The sequence below is a fragment of the Pristiophorus japonicus genome, chromosome 8 (assembly GCF_044704955.1).
Source record: "Pristiophorus japonicus isolate sPriJap1 chromosome 8, sPriJap1.hap1, whole genome shotgun sequence".
Taxonomy (NCBI): Eukaryota; Metazoa; Chordata; class Chondrichthyes; family Pristiophoridae; genus Pristiophorus; species Pristiophorus japonicus.
The window spans coordinates 99,583,732-99,600,610 of NC_091984.1; the positions used below are offsets into that span (position 1 = coordinate 99,583,732).

General features: G+C 43.7%; 2 protein-coding genes across 9 annotated transcripts in view; one reads left to right on the forward strand and one right to left on the reverse strand.

Annotated features, from left to right (window-relative positions):
* Positions 1–8,715, reverse strand: part of swt1 (SWT1 RNA endoribonuclease homolog) — a 170,491-nt gene extending 161,776 nt beyond the window's left edge. For 3 of the 4 annotated variants that reach the window (XM_070887169.1, XM_070887168.1, XM_070887166.1), the window contains exons 1-2: positions 8,595–8,715; positions 2,789–2,892 (exon numbers count right to left, since the gene is read on the reverse strand). In XM_070887169.1, coding sequence (XP_070743270.1) covers positions 2,789–2,878 — 90 coding nt within the window. In that variant the 5' untranslated portion in view covers positions 2,879–2,892; positions 8,595–8,715. Of the gene's footprint in view, positions 1–2,788; positions 2,893–8,328; positions 8,556–8,594 lie in introns of those variants that run through there. The other variant, XM_070887167.1, reaches the window with a different exon arrangement.
* trmt1l (tRNA methyltransferase 1-like) overlaps positions 8,624–16,879 on the forward strand; it is a 155,237-nt gene continuing 146,981 nt past the window's right edge. For 2 of the 5 annotated variants that reach the window (XM_070887170.1, XM_070887171.1), the window contains exons 1-3: positions 8,847–8,932; positions 14,320–14,487; positions 16,567–16,629. In XM_070887170.1, the coding sequence (XP_070743271.1) occupies positions 8,872–8,932; positions 14,320–14,487; positions 16,567–16,629 (292 nt within the window). In that variant the 5' untranslated portion in view covers positions 8,847–8,871. Of the gene's footprint in view, positions 8,694–8,846; positions 8,933–9,035; positions 9,186–14,319; positions 14,488–16,566; positions 16,630–16,879 lie in introns of those variants that run through there. The other 3 variants (XM_070887172.1, XM_070887174.1, XM_070887175.1) reach the window with 3 other exon arrangements.

The following is a 16,879-nucleotide window of genomic DNA, read 5'->3' on the forward strand; positions in this document are numbered from 1 at the left end:
TTTAAAAAAAAAAAATCTGTTTAACAAACAGATCCTCCTTTTTTTTTCATTTGATGGTTTATAACATCTTTTTGCACTACACACTTCACAAAGAATGTTCAGGATAGGTAAAGTCCACTGCTATCCATCTGGCTAGTCCAAGTACTTTCAGCCACAGTAGTTCACTGGGGAAGATTATTCTGTATCATTGGTTCTACTTCCTTTACTTGCCAGGTGTCCTTGAGATAGAGATACACCACGTCCTCTGCCACCTAATCTATATTTCCTTCATATTCTAAACTCTTGCATCATTTACTCGTGTCCATTGCTGGGGTTACATCATAGTTTCCAACTTCCTTCATTAGCCTATGTAACCGGCACACCTCTGGCTCCAGGTAAACAAATGCCCATTCCCTGGATACCACCTTTATGACATACGCTCACCATTCTGTGAGTATTGTCTTTGTGACACACATTGTGAGACCACCTCCAACTGACATCACCAATGACACTACAGCTTAAACAGCCAGTCTCAGTAACAGAAGTAGGCCATACGGCCCCTCGAGTCTGCTCCGCCATTTAAAAGATCATGACTGATTCGATCACGGACTCAGGTCCACTTCCTTGCCCGCTCCCCATAACCCCTTATCGGTTAAGAAACTGTATCTCTGTCTTAAAATTTATTCAATGATCCAACTTCCACAGATTTACAACCCTCAGAAGGAATTCCTCCTCATCTCTGTTTTAAATGGGCAGCCTCTTATTCTAAGATTATACCCCCCAGTTCTAGCCTCCCCTATCAGTGGAAACATCCCTCTGCATCCACCTTGTCAAGCCCCCTCATAATCTTATACATTTCAATAAGATCACCTCTCTTTCTTCTGAATTCCAATGAGTAGAGGCCCAACCTACTCAACCTTTCCTCAAAAGTCAACCCCCTCATCTCCGGAATCAACCTAGTAAACCTTCTCTGAACTGCCTCCAAAGCAAGTATGTCCTTTCTTAAATATGGAAACCAAAACTGTACACAATATTCTAGGTGTGGCCTCACCAATACCCTGTATAACTGTAGCAAGACTTCCCTGCTTTTATACTCCATCCCCTTTGCAATAAAGGCCAAGATTCCATTGGCCTTCCTGATCACTTGCTGTACCTGCATACTAACTTTTTGTGTTTCATGCACCAGAACCCCCAGGTCTCATTTTACTGCAGCACTTTGCAATTTTTCTCCATTTAAATAATAACGTGTTCTTCGATTTTTTTTCTGCCGAAGTGCATAACCTCACACTTTCCAACATTATACTCCATCAGCCAAATTTTTGCCCATTCACTTAGCCTGTCTATGTCCTTTTGCAGATTTTGTGTGTCCTTCTCACACATTGCTTTTCCTCCCATCATTGTATTGTCAGCAAACTTGACTACATTATACTCGGTCCCATCATCCAAGTCGTTAATATAGATTGTAAATAGTTGGGGTCCCAGCACTGATCCCTGCGGCACCCCACTAGTTACTGGTTGCCAACCCAAGAATGAACCATTTATCCCTACTCTCTGTTAGTTAGCCAATCCTCTATCCATGCTAATATATTACCCCCAACCCCAGGATCTTGTGCAGTAACCTTTTATGTGGCATCTTGTCAAATGCCTTCTGGAAGTCCAAATGCACCTTTATCCACCCTGTTTGTTACATCGTCAAAGAATTCCAGCAAATTTGATAAACATGACTTCCCCTTCATAAATCCATGCTGACTCTGTCTGATTTGGAAAAGCATAATTCAATGTCCTGTTATTGCTTCTTTAATAATGAACTCCAACATTTTCCCAACGACAGAGGTCAGGTTAACTGGTCTATAGTTTCCTGCCTCCTTTTTTAAATAGGGGCGTTACATTTGCAGTATTCCAATCTGCTGGGACCTCCCCAGAATCCAGAGAATTTTGGTAAATTACAATCAATGCATCCACTATCCCTGCCGCTACTTAATAGGGACTCATATTTATTCAGCTATTATCTAGACAAACTTTACACGGTGAATACAATAATCTATTTGAAAGCAAGCCTTCATGAGAGGTTTTAGCACTTGCCCAAATAATCACCAAAGTGTTAAAAATCCTGGCAGATACAAGCTTTCTTTGACCCTTTTGTCCACTTAAGGATATTTGCGTACATAACAACTGTTGATGCATTTCAAAGCTAATTCATTTTTCATCCACGACAATTTTCACATGCACACACTAAAACCAAATCATTTGCTCCCAACTTGTATTGTTTGTGTAGTATTTCTTACCTTATTATAAAAATAATTTGCGTTAACTTTATAAAAAGTGCATCTCCGTAATGCAGATTAGATATTATTTAGGGGTCTGCAACTTGTGTGCAGTGAAGATTATTCATTCATGGACAAATCTATTTACATTTACAGTATTAAGCAGAAAAGCTCAGTCAGACCAGATTGCAGCATAGCACCTGTAATGCTATCCAAACACAAATTAGTGCAGAGTTAAGGACATTCCATTTTCAGATTATGGTATCGCAGTTCTGAATACAAGTATCTTCTGAAAGTTGCTGGTATAAGGTTACACAATATACTAAGCATAGGGACTTCAGAAGATGACTTCCCCACAATTATCTCCACCCAAAAAACAAACATGCATCTGTAACAAATCAACATGTTTAGAAAATAAACTTTTGGATCTTCCTCATGGGTGGTGCGTGGCAGGCAGTGGTAAGCACTAAATGTTGGAAGATACCGTGTTGAGATTTGTTCCAAAAAAAAGGGGTCATTTGGAAGAAAAACCATATTGTCCTCACATCATGGCCATGGCTGCGCTGTTGTGAACTTGATTTCTTTGATTGAGATTTATCCTTCTCTCTCTTGTGCTTTGAATGTTTTCTTGACATCGCTATTTCTGGAGCTTAAGAGAGGGAAAAGAATTCTGCATTAATGTTAGAATACAAAAATGCTGCTAGAGAGAGAATCATACATATTAGATGGGTTATATTTTCACTGTCCTATCAAGCATTGTAATTTAAAGATACATATGTAGTCAGATTATAGTTATAATTTTTTTGCAAATACTTGTGAATATCCATTTATGTTTTTCTCTCTTCATTTCCCACTCATTCTCCACTTCAGTTTCTCTTGTTCATCCTTTGCTTCTGGTTTTCTCTCTTTCTTGCTCATCTTTCACTTTTATTTCTCTCTTTCGCTCCCCCTCCACTGATTTCTTTTGTTTTACCTTCACTTCTATTTCCTTACAAGCTTCTTTTATCGTCTGTACTCCTTTACTTCCTTTCAATTCTTTTCATGTATGCAGAAATCCAGGAAAAATCCTGAACATGCAGGCACAAAATATCGCAATTACATGTATGTGCCACGGAAGGGCCAATAAATACATGAGCATATTTGGGTTGCCAATATGTTTAAATGTATCTAGATCTCAAAAGACATTGCTCAATTGGAGAATATGCTACGTAGTACACAATATATTACCAAAACCATTAATTTACAAAGATTCATTGTCAAAATATGTTCATAATTAAAGTATTGATAGTTTTAATGATGTTTGTGCTCGAATTCTATGATTAAGCAGAAATTTTACACAAACTGTAAATGGATGGGCTTTGATTATTATTAAAGGTTTATTTCAGTATGTGTTAAAGCCCATGATACCAATGAAGATGGTACAGAGCATGCTCAAGATTGCAGGCAGGCAAGATGTATGCTGCAGGAACTATGTGTAGCAGTCATAGAAAGTGGGGAAAGGAACCGAGGAACAGAAGTAGGCCATTTAGCCCCTCAAGCCCGTTCCGCCATTCAATACAATCATGGCTGATCTGCGACCTAACTCCATATATGCACCTTTTCCCCCTATCCCTTAATGGTTACCAAAAATCTATCAATCTCAGATTAAAAATTAACACTTGATCTCGCGTCAATTGCCGTTTACGAAAAGACTTCAAACTTCTACCACCCTTTGCATGCAGAAGCATTTCCTAACTTCACTCCTGAAAAGCCTGGCTCTAATTTTTAGATTATGTCCTAGAATCCCCAATCAGCGGAAATATTTTCTCTCTATCTACCCTATCAGTTCCTCTTAATATCTTGAAAACTTTGATCAAAGCACCCCTTAACCTACTAAATTCCAGGGAATACAACCCCAGTTTGTGTAATCTCTCCTTGTAATTTAACCCTTAGAGTCCAAGTATCATTCTGGTAAATCAACACTGCACTCCGTCCAAGGCCAATATATCCTTCCTAAGGCGTGGTATCCACAAAAAAAGGGATCAGTGAGAAGGAGCCAAAGAAGGAAAGATTAGGAGGAGTGAGGTGGGTTTTAAGGAGAGTCTTAAAAGGAGGAAATGGAGATGAAGCAGCAGACTGGTTTAGGGAGAGAATTGCAGAGCATGGGGTCGAGGCAGCTGAAGGCACAGCCGTCAACGCTGGGGTGAAGAGGAGACCACAATAGGCCAGAGTCAGAGAAATGGTGAGTTTTGGGGCAGGGGAGGGGGGCAAAGAGAGTGGTTGTACGACTGGAATAGATTAGAGATAGGGAGCAGGGAGGCCATGGAGGGATATAAACACAAGAACAAAAATGTTAAATTTGAGGTATTGGGGAAATCAGGAGCCATTGTAGATCAGTGAGGACAGGGGTGACATGCAAGGGGGTGGAGGATAAGGAGGCTGGCCAGACGAGTTTGGAGGTGACAAAGGCAAGAATAGATGAAGGTTTCAGGAACAGATGTGCGGACATAGGTGTTTTTTTCTAATGGAGTTAATAGGTCAGAAACTCAGCTTGGGTTCATTAGGATGCTGGTGTTGTGAACAGTCTGGTTCAGCCAAAGACAATTGCTAAGATAGAGAATGGAGTGTGACACAAAAATCCAGAATGTGCAGCGGGGACCTAAGGCAAGCGCTTTTGTTTTCACAGTGTTTAGCCAAAGGAGATTACAGCTCATCCAAGATTGGATAGTGGACAAGCAATCTGACAGGACAGAGGCAGTGGAGGCGTTATGAGGTGATGCAGGGGTAGAGCTGGGTGTCATCAGTGGAAACTGACCTCTTATCTGCCAAGGGTGCCACCAGGGGCAGCATAAAAGGTGAGGAACAGGAGATCTAGCATGGCTGCTTGGGTGACTCTGGAGCAGATGGTGCTCAACAGTTCTTAACAGTAGAAAAACACTTCTATGCAAGAATCGTACCCGGAGATGTATTCTACCGTTACTGATTTTTTTAAATGTTATATAGAAATCATAGAAAATAGGTGCAGGAGTAGGCCATTCGGCCCTTCAAGCCTGTACCGCCATTCAATGTCATGGCTGATCATTCACCTCACTACCCTTTTCCTGCTTTCTCTCCATACCCCTTGATCCCTTTAGCCGTAAGGGCCATATCCAACTCCCTTTTGAATATATCTAAATGAACTGGCCTCAACAACTTTCTGCGGTAGAGAATTCCACAGGTTAACAACTCTTGAGTGAAGAAGTTTCTCCTCATCTTGGTCCTAAATGGCCTACCCCTTATACTTCGACTGTGATCTCTGGTTCTGGACTTCACCAACATTGGGAACATTCTTCCTGCCTCTAACCTGTCCAATCCTGTCAGAATTTTATATGTTTCTATGAGATCCCCTCTCATTCTTCTAAACTAGTAAATACAGGCCCAGTTGATCCAGTCTCTCCTCATATGTCAGTCCTGCCAACCCTGGAATCAGTCTGGTGAATCTTCGCTGCACTCCCTCAATAGCAAGAACGTCCTTCCTCAGATTAGGAGACCAAAACTGAACACAATATTCCAGGTAAGGCCTCACCAAGGCCCTGTACAACTGCAGTAAGACCTCCCTGCTCCTATACTCAAATCCCCTAGCTATGAAGGCCAACATGCCATTTGCCTTCTTCACCACCTGCTGTACCTGCATGCCAACTTTCAATGACTGATGTACCATGACACCCAGGACTCGTTGCACCTCCCCTTTTCCTAATCTGTCGCCATTCAGATAATATTCTGCCTTCCTGTTTTGCCACCAAAGTGGATAACCTCATATTTATCCACATTATACTGCATCTGCCACACATTTGACCACTCACCTAACCTGTCCAAGTCACCCTGCTGCCTCTTAGCATCCTCCTCACAGCTCACACCCGCCACCCAGTTTAGTGTCATCTGCAAACTTGGAGATATTACACTCAATTCCATCATCTAAATCATTGATGTATATTGTAAATAGCTGGAGTCCCAGCACTGAGCCCTGCGGCACCCCACTAGTCACTGCCTGCCATTCTGAAAAGGACCAGTTTATCCTGACTCTCTGCTTCCTGTCTGCCAACCAGTTCTCTATCCACGTCAGTACATTACCCCCAATATCATGTGCTTTAATTTTGCACACTAATCTCTTGTGTGGGACCTTGTCAAAAGCCTTTTGAAAGTCCAAATACACCACATCCACTGGTTCTCCCCTGTCCACTCTACTAGTTACATCCTCAAAAAATTCTAGAAGATTTGTCAAGCATGACTTCCCTTTCATAAATCTATGCTGACTTGGACCGATCCTGTCACTGCTTTCCAAATACGCTGTTATTTCATCTTTAATAATTGATTCCAACATTTTCCCCACTACCGATGTCAGGCTAACCGGTCTATAATTACCCGCTTTCTCTCTCCCTCCTTTTTTAAAAAGTGGTGTTACATTAGCTACCCTCCAGTTCATAGAAACTGATCCAGAGTCGATAGACTGTTGGAAAATGATCACCAATGCATCCACTATTTCTAGGGCCACTTCCTTAAGTACTCTGGGATGCAAACTATCAGGCCCTGGGGATTTATCAGCCTTCAATCCCATCAATTTCCCCAACACAATTTCCTGCCTAATAAGGATTTCCTTCAGTTCCTCCTTCTCGCTAGACCCTCGGCCCCCTAGTATTTCCGGAAGGTTATTTGTGTCTTCCTTCGTGAAGACAGAACCAAAGTATTTGTTCAATTGGTCTGCCATTTCTTTGTTCCCCATTATAAAAAGTCACCTGATTCTGACTGCAAGGGACCCAACGTTTGTCTTCACTAATCTTTTTCTCTTCACATATCTATAGAAGCTTTTGCAGTCAGTTTTTTTTCCACAGAAACTTCAATCTAGAAGACATTACATAGAAGTCAACTGACACACAAAAAGCCAGTCTCCTCATTATAGCCAAGTGAACACCAGCCGTGGCTTGCAACACTTTCAAACTGCCGAGAACCAATCAGTGCCCTCAGTAAGTGGCAATTACTGTGGTCACAAACTTGCTGCACCCGGCACATGCTGCAGGGCCCAGGGATACAGTGACCGCTTGCCTGTTCTGGGGCAACACTTGAAACTTTTAAATAACTTACATTTACCAAAACTAGTCTCCAGATTTGTTGAGGTTCCTCCTGTGAGGATACGGTCCCCGGTGGGAGACAGCCAGCCCCACTCCCGGGCCGCACTCCTGGGTCCAGTGCTGGGCCAGCCTCTCCTGCTCTCAATGCCAGCTGCTGTAATTTGTTACTGGGTTATTAAACAATAATTGTGCTCTGGTGGCCTGCTCAGCATGCTCTCCCCCTATATAAAATTCCCAACCACATCACTTGTCCTGTTAAATTTTACATGTTTATACATGGGCAGTAACTTAAATGCATTGTAAAAAAGCAAAATAGTGCAGCTGCCGGAAATCATATATATATCATCATAGGCAGTCCGTCAAAATCAAGGAAGACTTGCTTCCACTCTAAACGTGAGTTCTCAGGTGACAGTATAGTCCAATACAGGAATTACAGTCTCTGCCATAAGTGGGACAGACAGTGGTTGAAGGAAAGGGTGGGTGGGGAGTCTGGTTTGCCACACGATCCTTCCATTGTCTGTGTTTGATTTCTGCATGCACTCGGCAACAAGACTCGAGGTGCTCAACGCCTTACGGATGCTTAGGGCGGTCTTGGGATTCCCAGGTGCCGGTGGGGATGTTGCACTTTATCAAGGAGGCTTTGAGGGCGTCCTTGAAACGTGTCCTCTGCCCACCTGGGGCTCACTTGCCTTGTAGGAGTTCTGAGTAGAGCGCTTGCTTTAGGAGTCTCGTGTCGGGCTTGCGGATGATGTGGCCCACCCAACGGAGCTGACATATAAAACAAGCGCTGGAAACAGCAGGCCAGGTGGCATCTGTTGAGAACACGCGTGCACGCTTCAGGTGTGTAGAAAAAAAATCCACGCACAGACATCGTCCACCCCCTCAATTGGAGTTCAGGACTGAAACATCGGGTCTTTCATTGAAACATCTGTGAACTCGTGGAAGCAAGTCATCCTCGTTCGAGGGACTGACTATGATGATGATGTGCGTGTTGTCCCGACCTGCTGAGTGTTTCCCAGCGTTTTCTGCGTGAAATCAATTGCAAGTCGCTTCCCCGGGTTTCACATTGCACGAGGTGCCAGGATTAACGCGCCCGGCGCCACCCTGGGGTTGTTCGTGCGCATGCCCAGCCGTCTCCCCCGGCACGGAGACGACATCAGGTGTAATCCAGCACCACGGGACAGCAAGGCCTCCGCCAACTCAACAAACACAGAGCGACGCCGACTGCAACTCTACCTAAGAAACGATGACCAACATTTATACTCACTACAAAGAGATGAAGCGCGCGCACACAAACACACACTTCGCCTTCTCGGTGTGACGATTCGGGGTGTTTTTGTTTGAAATGAAACGCTGCTGTTCTCAGGTGATAAACTGTACAGCGCCGTCAGGCATTCTGGGAGTTAGAGTACCTCCGGGTACTTTCCGCCCCCAAGAATCGTACGGCCTACAATTCCCAGGATGCGCTGCAGGGGATGCGCAAGCGCAGTGCTGACCCTTCCTTCAGCCCCCCCTCCCGTTTCTCGAACGTCACGGTTGGTAATATGGCGGAGCAGCAGGCAGGGGAGCTGCACCAGGAGGACACTGCCTCAAGCAGGAATATAAGTGAGAGGCTCGAGGACTCATTTATCTGACTATACCTGGGTTTCGAGTTAATTGCTTGAGAGGGAGGGGCTGTAAAATTCTTTCACAGTGTTTTTATTTTCAGGTAGCTGTGATGGAGTTCGTTTGAGGGCCTGACCGCAGAGCTCCGTCTGAGGGCCTGATCCTGGTGACGGAGACTAGAGGCAGGTGTGGAGGTAGCTCTCCATCAGAGGAACATCAAAGTTCATAGAGAGGGAGTCCAGCTAGGAGGAATGTAAGATGGGCATTGGTTCAAATTAGCTAATGCCTCTCATTAAATTCATGCATATGTTTTTATGCTCCAAAATTTTAGACATTTACGAGATGACAAATTTAAATGCCATTTTTTGACATTTTAAAATAGTTGATCCTCTGTTCCATTACTCACTGGCACCTCTTTTTACAACATTATACTTCTGTAACTCTTTTTGAGGGTTAAATGGATTTGGGCAGAGACGCAGAACAGGGACAATTGCTTTTAGCGCCTGTTCTAGAACAGTTCTATTGAAGTCAATAGAACTGAATATTGGGCGGCGTGTATAATGGGCGACTGATATGATTCTGCCTATTTTATATCCCAAGTCTAATTTCCCCCTGCCCTTCATCTGCTTTTGTCTTCAACTTTCTCTTTGTTATCTATAACTCTTTGTATCTTTCCCTTTTGTGTAAGGCTCTCCTCTCCTGCATATTTGTTTGGGTACTTCTCATATTGTCTGTATGCCTTTTGCATTTTTGTAGGTCTCCCACTCTACACAGTTTTCAGTTCTGTCTCTTTTATTTCATCAAGTCTTGCACACCTTTTGCTCTCATTAGATCTGGAAATAGATTTGGGTTTCCAAACATCTGATGACCTTCAAAATTATCACATCACTCCAGCAGGTTATGGCAGAGAGGATCGTTAACTGAATTTGAGCTCTGAACAAGTGGGGATAGTGGTATGGTGGCACGGAGTAGGGAAGTGGATTTTGATAACAATGAGCAGTTTCTATATTTGTGCCACAAGCATGACCTGTGTGTACCTCACTCACACATTTATGCTTGAGTAGTACAACAGGTTTTGGTACACACCAGCTGAGAGGTTGAACCCAGCAGTAAATATATGTGCAGCCTGGCTGTAACTGACCACTTACCATGCACCGCAACTAGGCCACACTTTCCTTTGCCAAAACCGCCACTACTCCACGATTATCTTGGAGAGCAAAGATAACCTGTGGCTTCTTTTCGCCCGTACCAAGCATATCCTTAAACCTGTCTTCCCTCCCCCATCCACCTTCACTTCCATCAACAATTTCGAGGAGCTGGTGGATTTCTTTATCACTAAGATTGAGCTGTATCTCAACTCACCCACTCCCCCACCGCCCCCCCCCCCCCCCCCGACATACAGAAAAAAAATCCTTGACCCCTCTGTCCTTGCAAACTACTGCCCATCTCCAACCTTCCTTTCCTCTCAAGCCCTAGAATGTCATGTCGTCTTCACCTTGACAAGGTGGATGCAGAGAGGATGTTCCCACTGATAGGGGAGACTAGAACTAGGGGGCAAAATCTTAGAATAAGGGGCCACCCATTTAAAACTGAGATGAGGAGGAATTTCTTCTGAGGGTTATAAATCTGTGGAATTCGCTGCCTCAGAGAGGTGTGGAAGCTGGGTCATTGAATAAATTTAAGACAGAGATAGACAGTTTCTTAATCAATAAGGGGTTATGGGCAGCAGGCAGGGAAGTGGATCTGAGTCCATGATCGGATCCGCCATGATCGTATTAAATGGCGGAGCAGCTCGAGGGGCTGTATGGCCTACTCCTGCTCCTATTTCTTATGTTCTTATGTTCTCCCAAATTTGTGCCCATCTTTTCCGTAACGCCATGTTTAAATATCTCCAATCAGATTTCTGCCCCAGCTTTAATCAAAATCACAAATTATATCCTTTATGACTATAACTATGTGCATTTTCTCTCCTCAACCTTTCGCCAGCCTTTCCATATTCTCCTCCTCCAATACACCTCCTCCATGTCCAGCCCAGTGGGACTACCTTTGCTTGGTTCCACTCTTAGCTATCTAATCATAGCCAAAGCATCTCCAACAATGGTCTCACTTCCCACCCCTGCATTCTCACGACTAGAGTCCCTCAAGGATCTAACCATGGTCCACTCCCCTTGCTCATCTGCAGGTTGTCCCCTGGCAATATCATCCAAAGACACGGGGAAAGCTTTGTATTATATACTGACGACACCTCGCTCTACCTCTTCACCACCTCTCACAACCTCTTCACTGCTTCTTTGGTGTCAGTCTGGATGAGCTGCAATTTCGTCCTGTTAAATATTGGTTAGACTAAAGCCATATGTTTGGCCCCTCCCACAAACTCCGTACCCTTGCCATAGATTCCATCCCCACCCCGACCATTATCGCAGATTGAACTAGACTCGACACAATCTTGGCATCCTATGCAATCCTAAGTTGAGCTTCCACCTCCACATCCTCTCCATCACAAAGGCAACTCTTCCACCTCCACAATATCACCCGCGTTTCATCCTTGCTGCAGCCATCATTCATGCCTTTGTCACCTCCAGACTCAACTATTGTAATGTTCTCCTGGTTGGCCTCCCATTCTAAACCCTCCGTAAACTTCAGCACATCCAAAAAACATTGATGTATGTATCATATCCTGCACTAAGTTCTGCTTATTCATTACTCCTGGCCTTGCTAACCTATATTGCCTCCCAGGCCCCCAATGCATCCAATTTAAAATTCTCATCGTTGTGTTTAAATTAATTTCTGGTCTAATCCCTTCCTATCATTACAACAGTGACTACATGTCAAAAAGTACTTCATCTGTATGGGACATCCAGTGGTCATGAAAGGTGCTATATAAATGCAAATCTTTCTTTATCTCTTTATGGTAGCACGAGTCAGCCCACACTGCAATATGTGTGCGTACTAGGTCCGTGCAGCAGAGCTGGTCTCCAGTTGTCTTGGTTAATCCTTACTACTCGACCAAGACCTAGCTCTGTCAAGCCCATGTGGTGGTTGGTGTGCAACGGTCACCACACGTTAAAAAAAAATCCACGCACAGGCATCTTCCACCCTTAAAGATTTAGTTAGGGACCTGGAATTTTAGGTCCTTCATTGAAACACCTGTGAACTTTTTGACGTGGAAACAAGTCATCCTCGATTCGAGGGACTGCCTATGATGATGATGATGATTATTATTATATCCAGTCAGCCCCCATCCCCCAACTGTCTGTTCCTCTGATTCTGGCCGCTTGTACTTCCCCCCCATCTCCCTTTAAATCCCATAGTTACAACAGATCAATCAGGTCTGTGGGACATGATGGAATAGCTTATTACAATAAATTGCTTCTAGGCAACCAATAGATGATCAAATTTTATACAAATACCTAATGGATCTAGAATAGAAAACAATGAAACATTTTGCTTGACCTCTTTTTCCGCCTGTCCTCAGTTTTATTTTTCACCCTGCTTTTGTTAGGAATAGTTTTGGTAGACTACTTGTGCGCTGCTGTCAACCGCTCAGAAGCTATTTTGTTCAATCCAAAAAAAAATTGCCAAGTCTGTCAAGGTTGCTTAAGCGTTTTTGTTAACTGAGACCAGGGGTAACAATTTTATTTATTGTTACTTGGATTTTAAGTTGACCTGTTCTTAGACAGACAGAAATAGAAAGAAAGAATGGAAATACAAACAAAAGGAGGTCAAAAATGAGAGGGCGGATGATGAGACAGTTGTACCGGGAGGGAGAGACATGCCCATTTTATGTTCACATTTGCCTGTGACCAATCCAATAGCAGAGGATTCTAATATTAAGGATTGTTTAGAAACAACCAAAGGTAAAAGCCTATCATCATCATCAGCAGTCCCTCGAAACGTGGATGACTTGTTTCTATGCCAAAAAAAGGATGAGATCACAGGTGTTTCAATGAAGGACCTAATATTCCAGGTCCTGAACTACACCCTGAAGGGTGGAAGATGTCTCTGCGTGGATTTTTTTAACGTGGGGTGGCCATTGCACACCAGCCACCACATGGGCTTGACCGATCCAGGTCTTGTTCCAGTGGCGAGGGTTATTCAAGACGACTAGAGACCTGCTCTGCTGCACGGTCCTAGCGCGCACACATATCGCAGTGTGGACTGGCCCGTGCTGCCCCTGGCCCCTCGCCTCTTCTGGCCCCAAACTCACGCCTCTCCTGGACCCCGATCACGTCCCTCTACAGTCTCTCGCCTCTCCTTCGCCCCAACCTTGCCGCTCCTGCTGTATCTGCCCACGCTCCAATCACCGACCTGGACCTTGATGACGTCCCACTTCGCTGCCTCTTTGCTGCAACAGTTAACAGTCTTTGCCTCGCTTTCTCTCTCAGCTCTTCTCCCCTGAGATTGCTCTTGATCTTGCTTGCAGCTTCTTCCCGTATATCTTGGCTATCATAATAACCTATCATAGCATTTATAAATACCCAATGTTCAGAATCATTTTATAAACGGCCATTAGATCAATTTTATAAATGATCTAAATACCAAATGCAGCCGACTGAAAATTCAATGTTGGTTTCTGGCCTAAAAGATTTTGAATTATCAGCTAATTTAAATGAAGGGAAGTGGACTGCAGATAAATGATTCCGATACGATAAATGCAAATCATCTGAAAGAGTGGAGCAGACACAGGCCCAGCCTGAGATGCAAAGCACCGTGGAGGTGAAGAGAGAATATGAGACTGGAGCACTGGAAGCAGGTAGACTGTAGCAAATGGCTGGGGGTGGTGAAGGTGGGGCTGGGGGTGAGGAAAGAGACGTGGTTTAAGATTCCCAAGGGGAAGAAAGGTGTCTCTAGGCAGGTGGGAAACAACCATGGCTTGAGAGCGCTTGGGGTAGGAACGTTTCCAGAGTGACTAGAAGAAGGCATGAGTAGGTTTGTGACTTAAAATGTAGAGAATACACCCAACAGTATGACCAAACTTGTCCAGCGAGAGCATTTCGAGCTGTAGAAAACTTGGAAATGTAGTTGGACTGGTTGGTATAGGGTCTGTGATAGTTGGCTGCAGTTGAGGTAATGATTTAAAAGTAGCAGACACAAAACATTTTACACAATATGTTAGCTTCAGTGAAAGTTTTCATTTAGTGATCAGTTCACTATATCTAATGACAACATTAATGTTTCTGTTGTAACTCTGCATCAGATGTACAAAATATTAACCCATTATCCTCTTTCAGAAGCTGCTATACTATGGATTTCTGACTTTCTGTTTTTGTTTTGTTTTTTCTGGGGAGAGGGGGAGTAATTCTTTAACTGGCATTGGAAGAAGTGGATTTTTTTAAAGTTTCAAAACTTTGCTGTTCTCCTGGTCAATCCTTTCTTATATATTTCAGCTTTCAGTTTTGAGAATGACGATGTTGGCGATGTTGGAAGTGTCATTGTTGACTTGCAATCTGAGACTGATTCAACTCAACAAAACTTTAGTACAGCAACCACCCCCGATGTACAGCATGAAACCTTTTCTGAAACAATGGATCTAACTACAGCAACTGGAACAGCAGGTATGTTTAGAGGGAGAAAAGCAAAACCTCCCCCCAGAAACATTCACATCTACCTCAGTTAAAAAGACAACTTAGAGTCAGCTGAGCCCAGTCCTTTCCCACCTGGTGCTTCCTCCCCCCCCCCCCCCCCCACATTCTCTCTCTTTTTCCTTGTGCCCGTCCCTTCTTCCCCCCCTCCCCGTTTTCGGTGGAAGCAATGGAAAAGGACTCATATTTCCTGTCAGTGATTTTGCCCTTGGTGGTTTCGAATCATCCCCCTTACAACAGTTCTAGACACTGGAATTATAGTGGTGAACAGAAATACAGTTACAGCCAGATCTTTCGGTCTCAACCGTCACAATGCTTTTATTCAAGTTAAAGCACACACCTGCACCCAGTAAAAACACACCCTGGTGGTGTAAAACAAACACAGTACAACACACAACCCTGGTCCATCTGAACAGGCCCCTAATGTGAAATACCCATGTCTAAAACACCCCTGCTCGGATTCAAAAGTGCACCTCCGAAATCTGTCCAACAGAATTGTGCGGACACTTAGGATCTGTGCTTGGTTGGGACACACGACACTATGCGGTGGTCTTAAAGATGTGTGGGCTGGGATAAATGCTCACCAATTATCCATCTGCTTACTCGCTGCTTCTCCCAATGAGGCGTATCTTTTGGTTCTGTACCAATGCAGTCTCAAGGTCATCTTCCCAGACGAAATAGCGAGGCTCCCTTTGCTCGTAGATGGTGTTTCTTCTCTCCGTCCCAGACAGAATGCTCAGTCCTTGTCCATTGAACTTTTTTTTAAATTTCAAAATATACTTTATTCATAAAAAAATCTGCACAGTACATTCAAAGGCATTTCAATACATTTAGCTGCGGTCAGCAATCCCATACACTATTATTTGGGTGCTGACGGCAGTTCCGTTCGTTACATTTCCTTGTTTTCCAGTTCAAGTGCAATTCGGTCCAATACGGGATACATTGTAGTACATTCAAACAAATTACATTACATGTGTCACTATACAGTACACGTAATGGGTGACGGTACATTTACATTTTTTCTTTTCAACATGCATTTCACAACAGACCTTGCATTGTACATGGCACTACATAGGTGCTTACAGATCATGGTGCTCCATGTACACAAAAAGTAAATTACAAATACAGCCCGAGGAGGGTTTTGTACTGATTCCTGCCCCCGGGTTTTCCGTGGCAGAAGGGCTTCAAACTGTGGCCCTTCCCCATCGTGCCTTTGCGGTGACTGCACCAATTTTAAGTGCGTCCCTCAGCACGTAATCCTGGATCTTGGATTGCGCCAGTCTGCAACACGCAGACGTGGACATCTCCTTGCTCTGGAAAACCAACAAGTTTCGGCAAGACCAAAGAGCGTCTTTGACCGAATTGATGGCCCTCCAGCAGCAGGTGATGTCTGTCTCGGTGTGTGTCCCTGGGAACAGCCCGTAGAGCACACAGTCCTGTCCATTGAACAATGCAAGCAGGCATAGAAGAGGGGAGGGGAGAGAGAGAGAGAGAGATGGCTGCAAACTGCCACTCTTATACCTGCAAAATGCTTCTTCTCAATTGTCCTTTCGCCTGAGGCAATACAACTGAAAGAGCAAAATCAATGTCCTCAGCCTGTTCCTTTGTTACTGGCTGTTTCCTCGATAAGGCTCCAACAAGTCTGTGTGGTCGAATAGCTTCCCTTTGTGTCCTGAGCACCGACCAATCTGCTTGATCTCTCACCGATTGCGTGACACACAGCCTGTCCATCAATTATTCCTGCCATTTCAGCCATTGATTCATTCCTGTCCACCTGATGAGTATTCCTGTGGAACATGTATGGACCTGTCCCAAGTCAGGCTGCTCTGCTCCTCTGCAGTAACAGAAAATATGTCCAAGCAATGTCCAAAACTTAAGTCCAAAAGTATGTTTTTGCCAAATTCTTACATTCAGTAACAAAGCTGTGCTTGCATGCATACGTAATACATTACATACATTGACTATTTTTACAATGCAATATACTGTATATTAGAGAAAAAAACATTTAATTATTGTTTCCAGCACACTGAAATACATGTTTTCCCCCCACAGAGAGACACATTTCAATTCAACAGTCTCTGATGGACCTGAAGAATCTTATAGATATTGAAGGAGGTGAGTGGTAGGCCAAACATTCAAGAGCTGCAGAGAAAAAGTTTCATCCAATACAATACAGAGCAGAGGTTTGCTGCTCAGAGTGAATATTTGGAAATAAAATGCCTGCTTGATTTACAAACCCACCCATTGAAATCATTTTTTTTGATTATCTGCAACAAACAATACACCTGATAGCAGCATGCCCATAAAAACGATGGCACTATGTGTCACTTGGAGCAAAGTACTTTAGGAATCCATTACTCAGAGA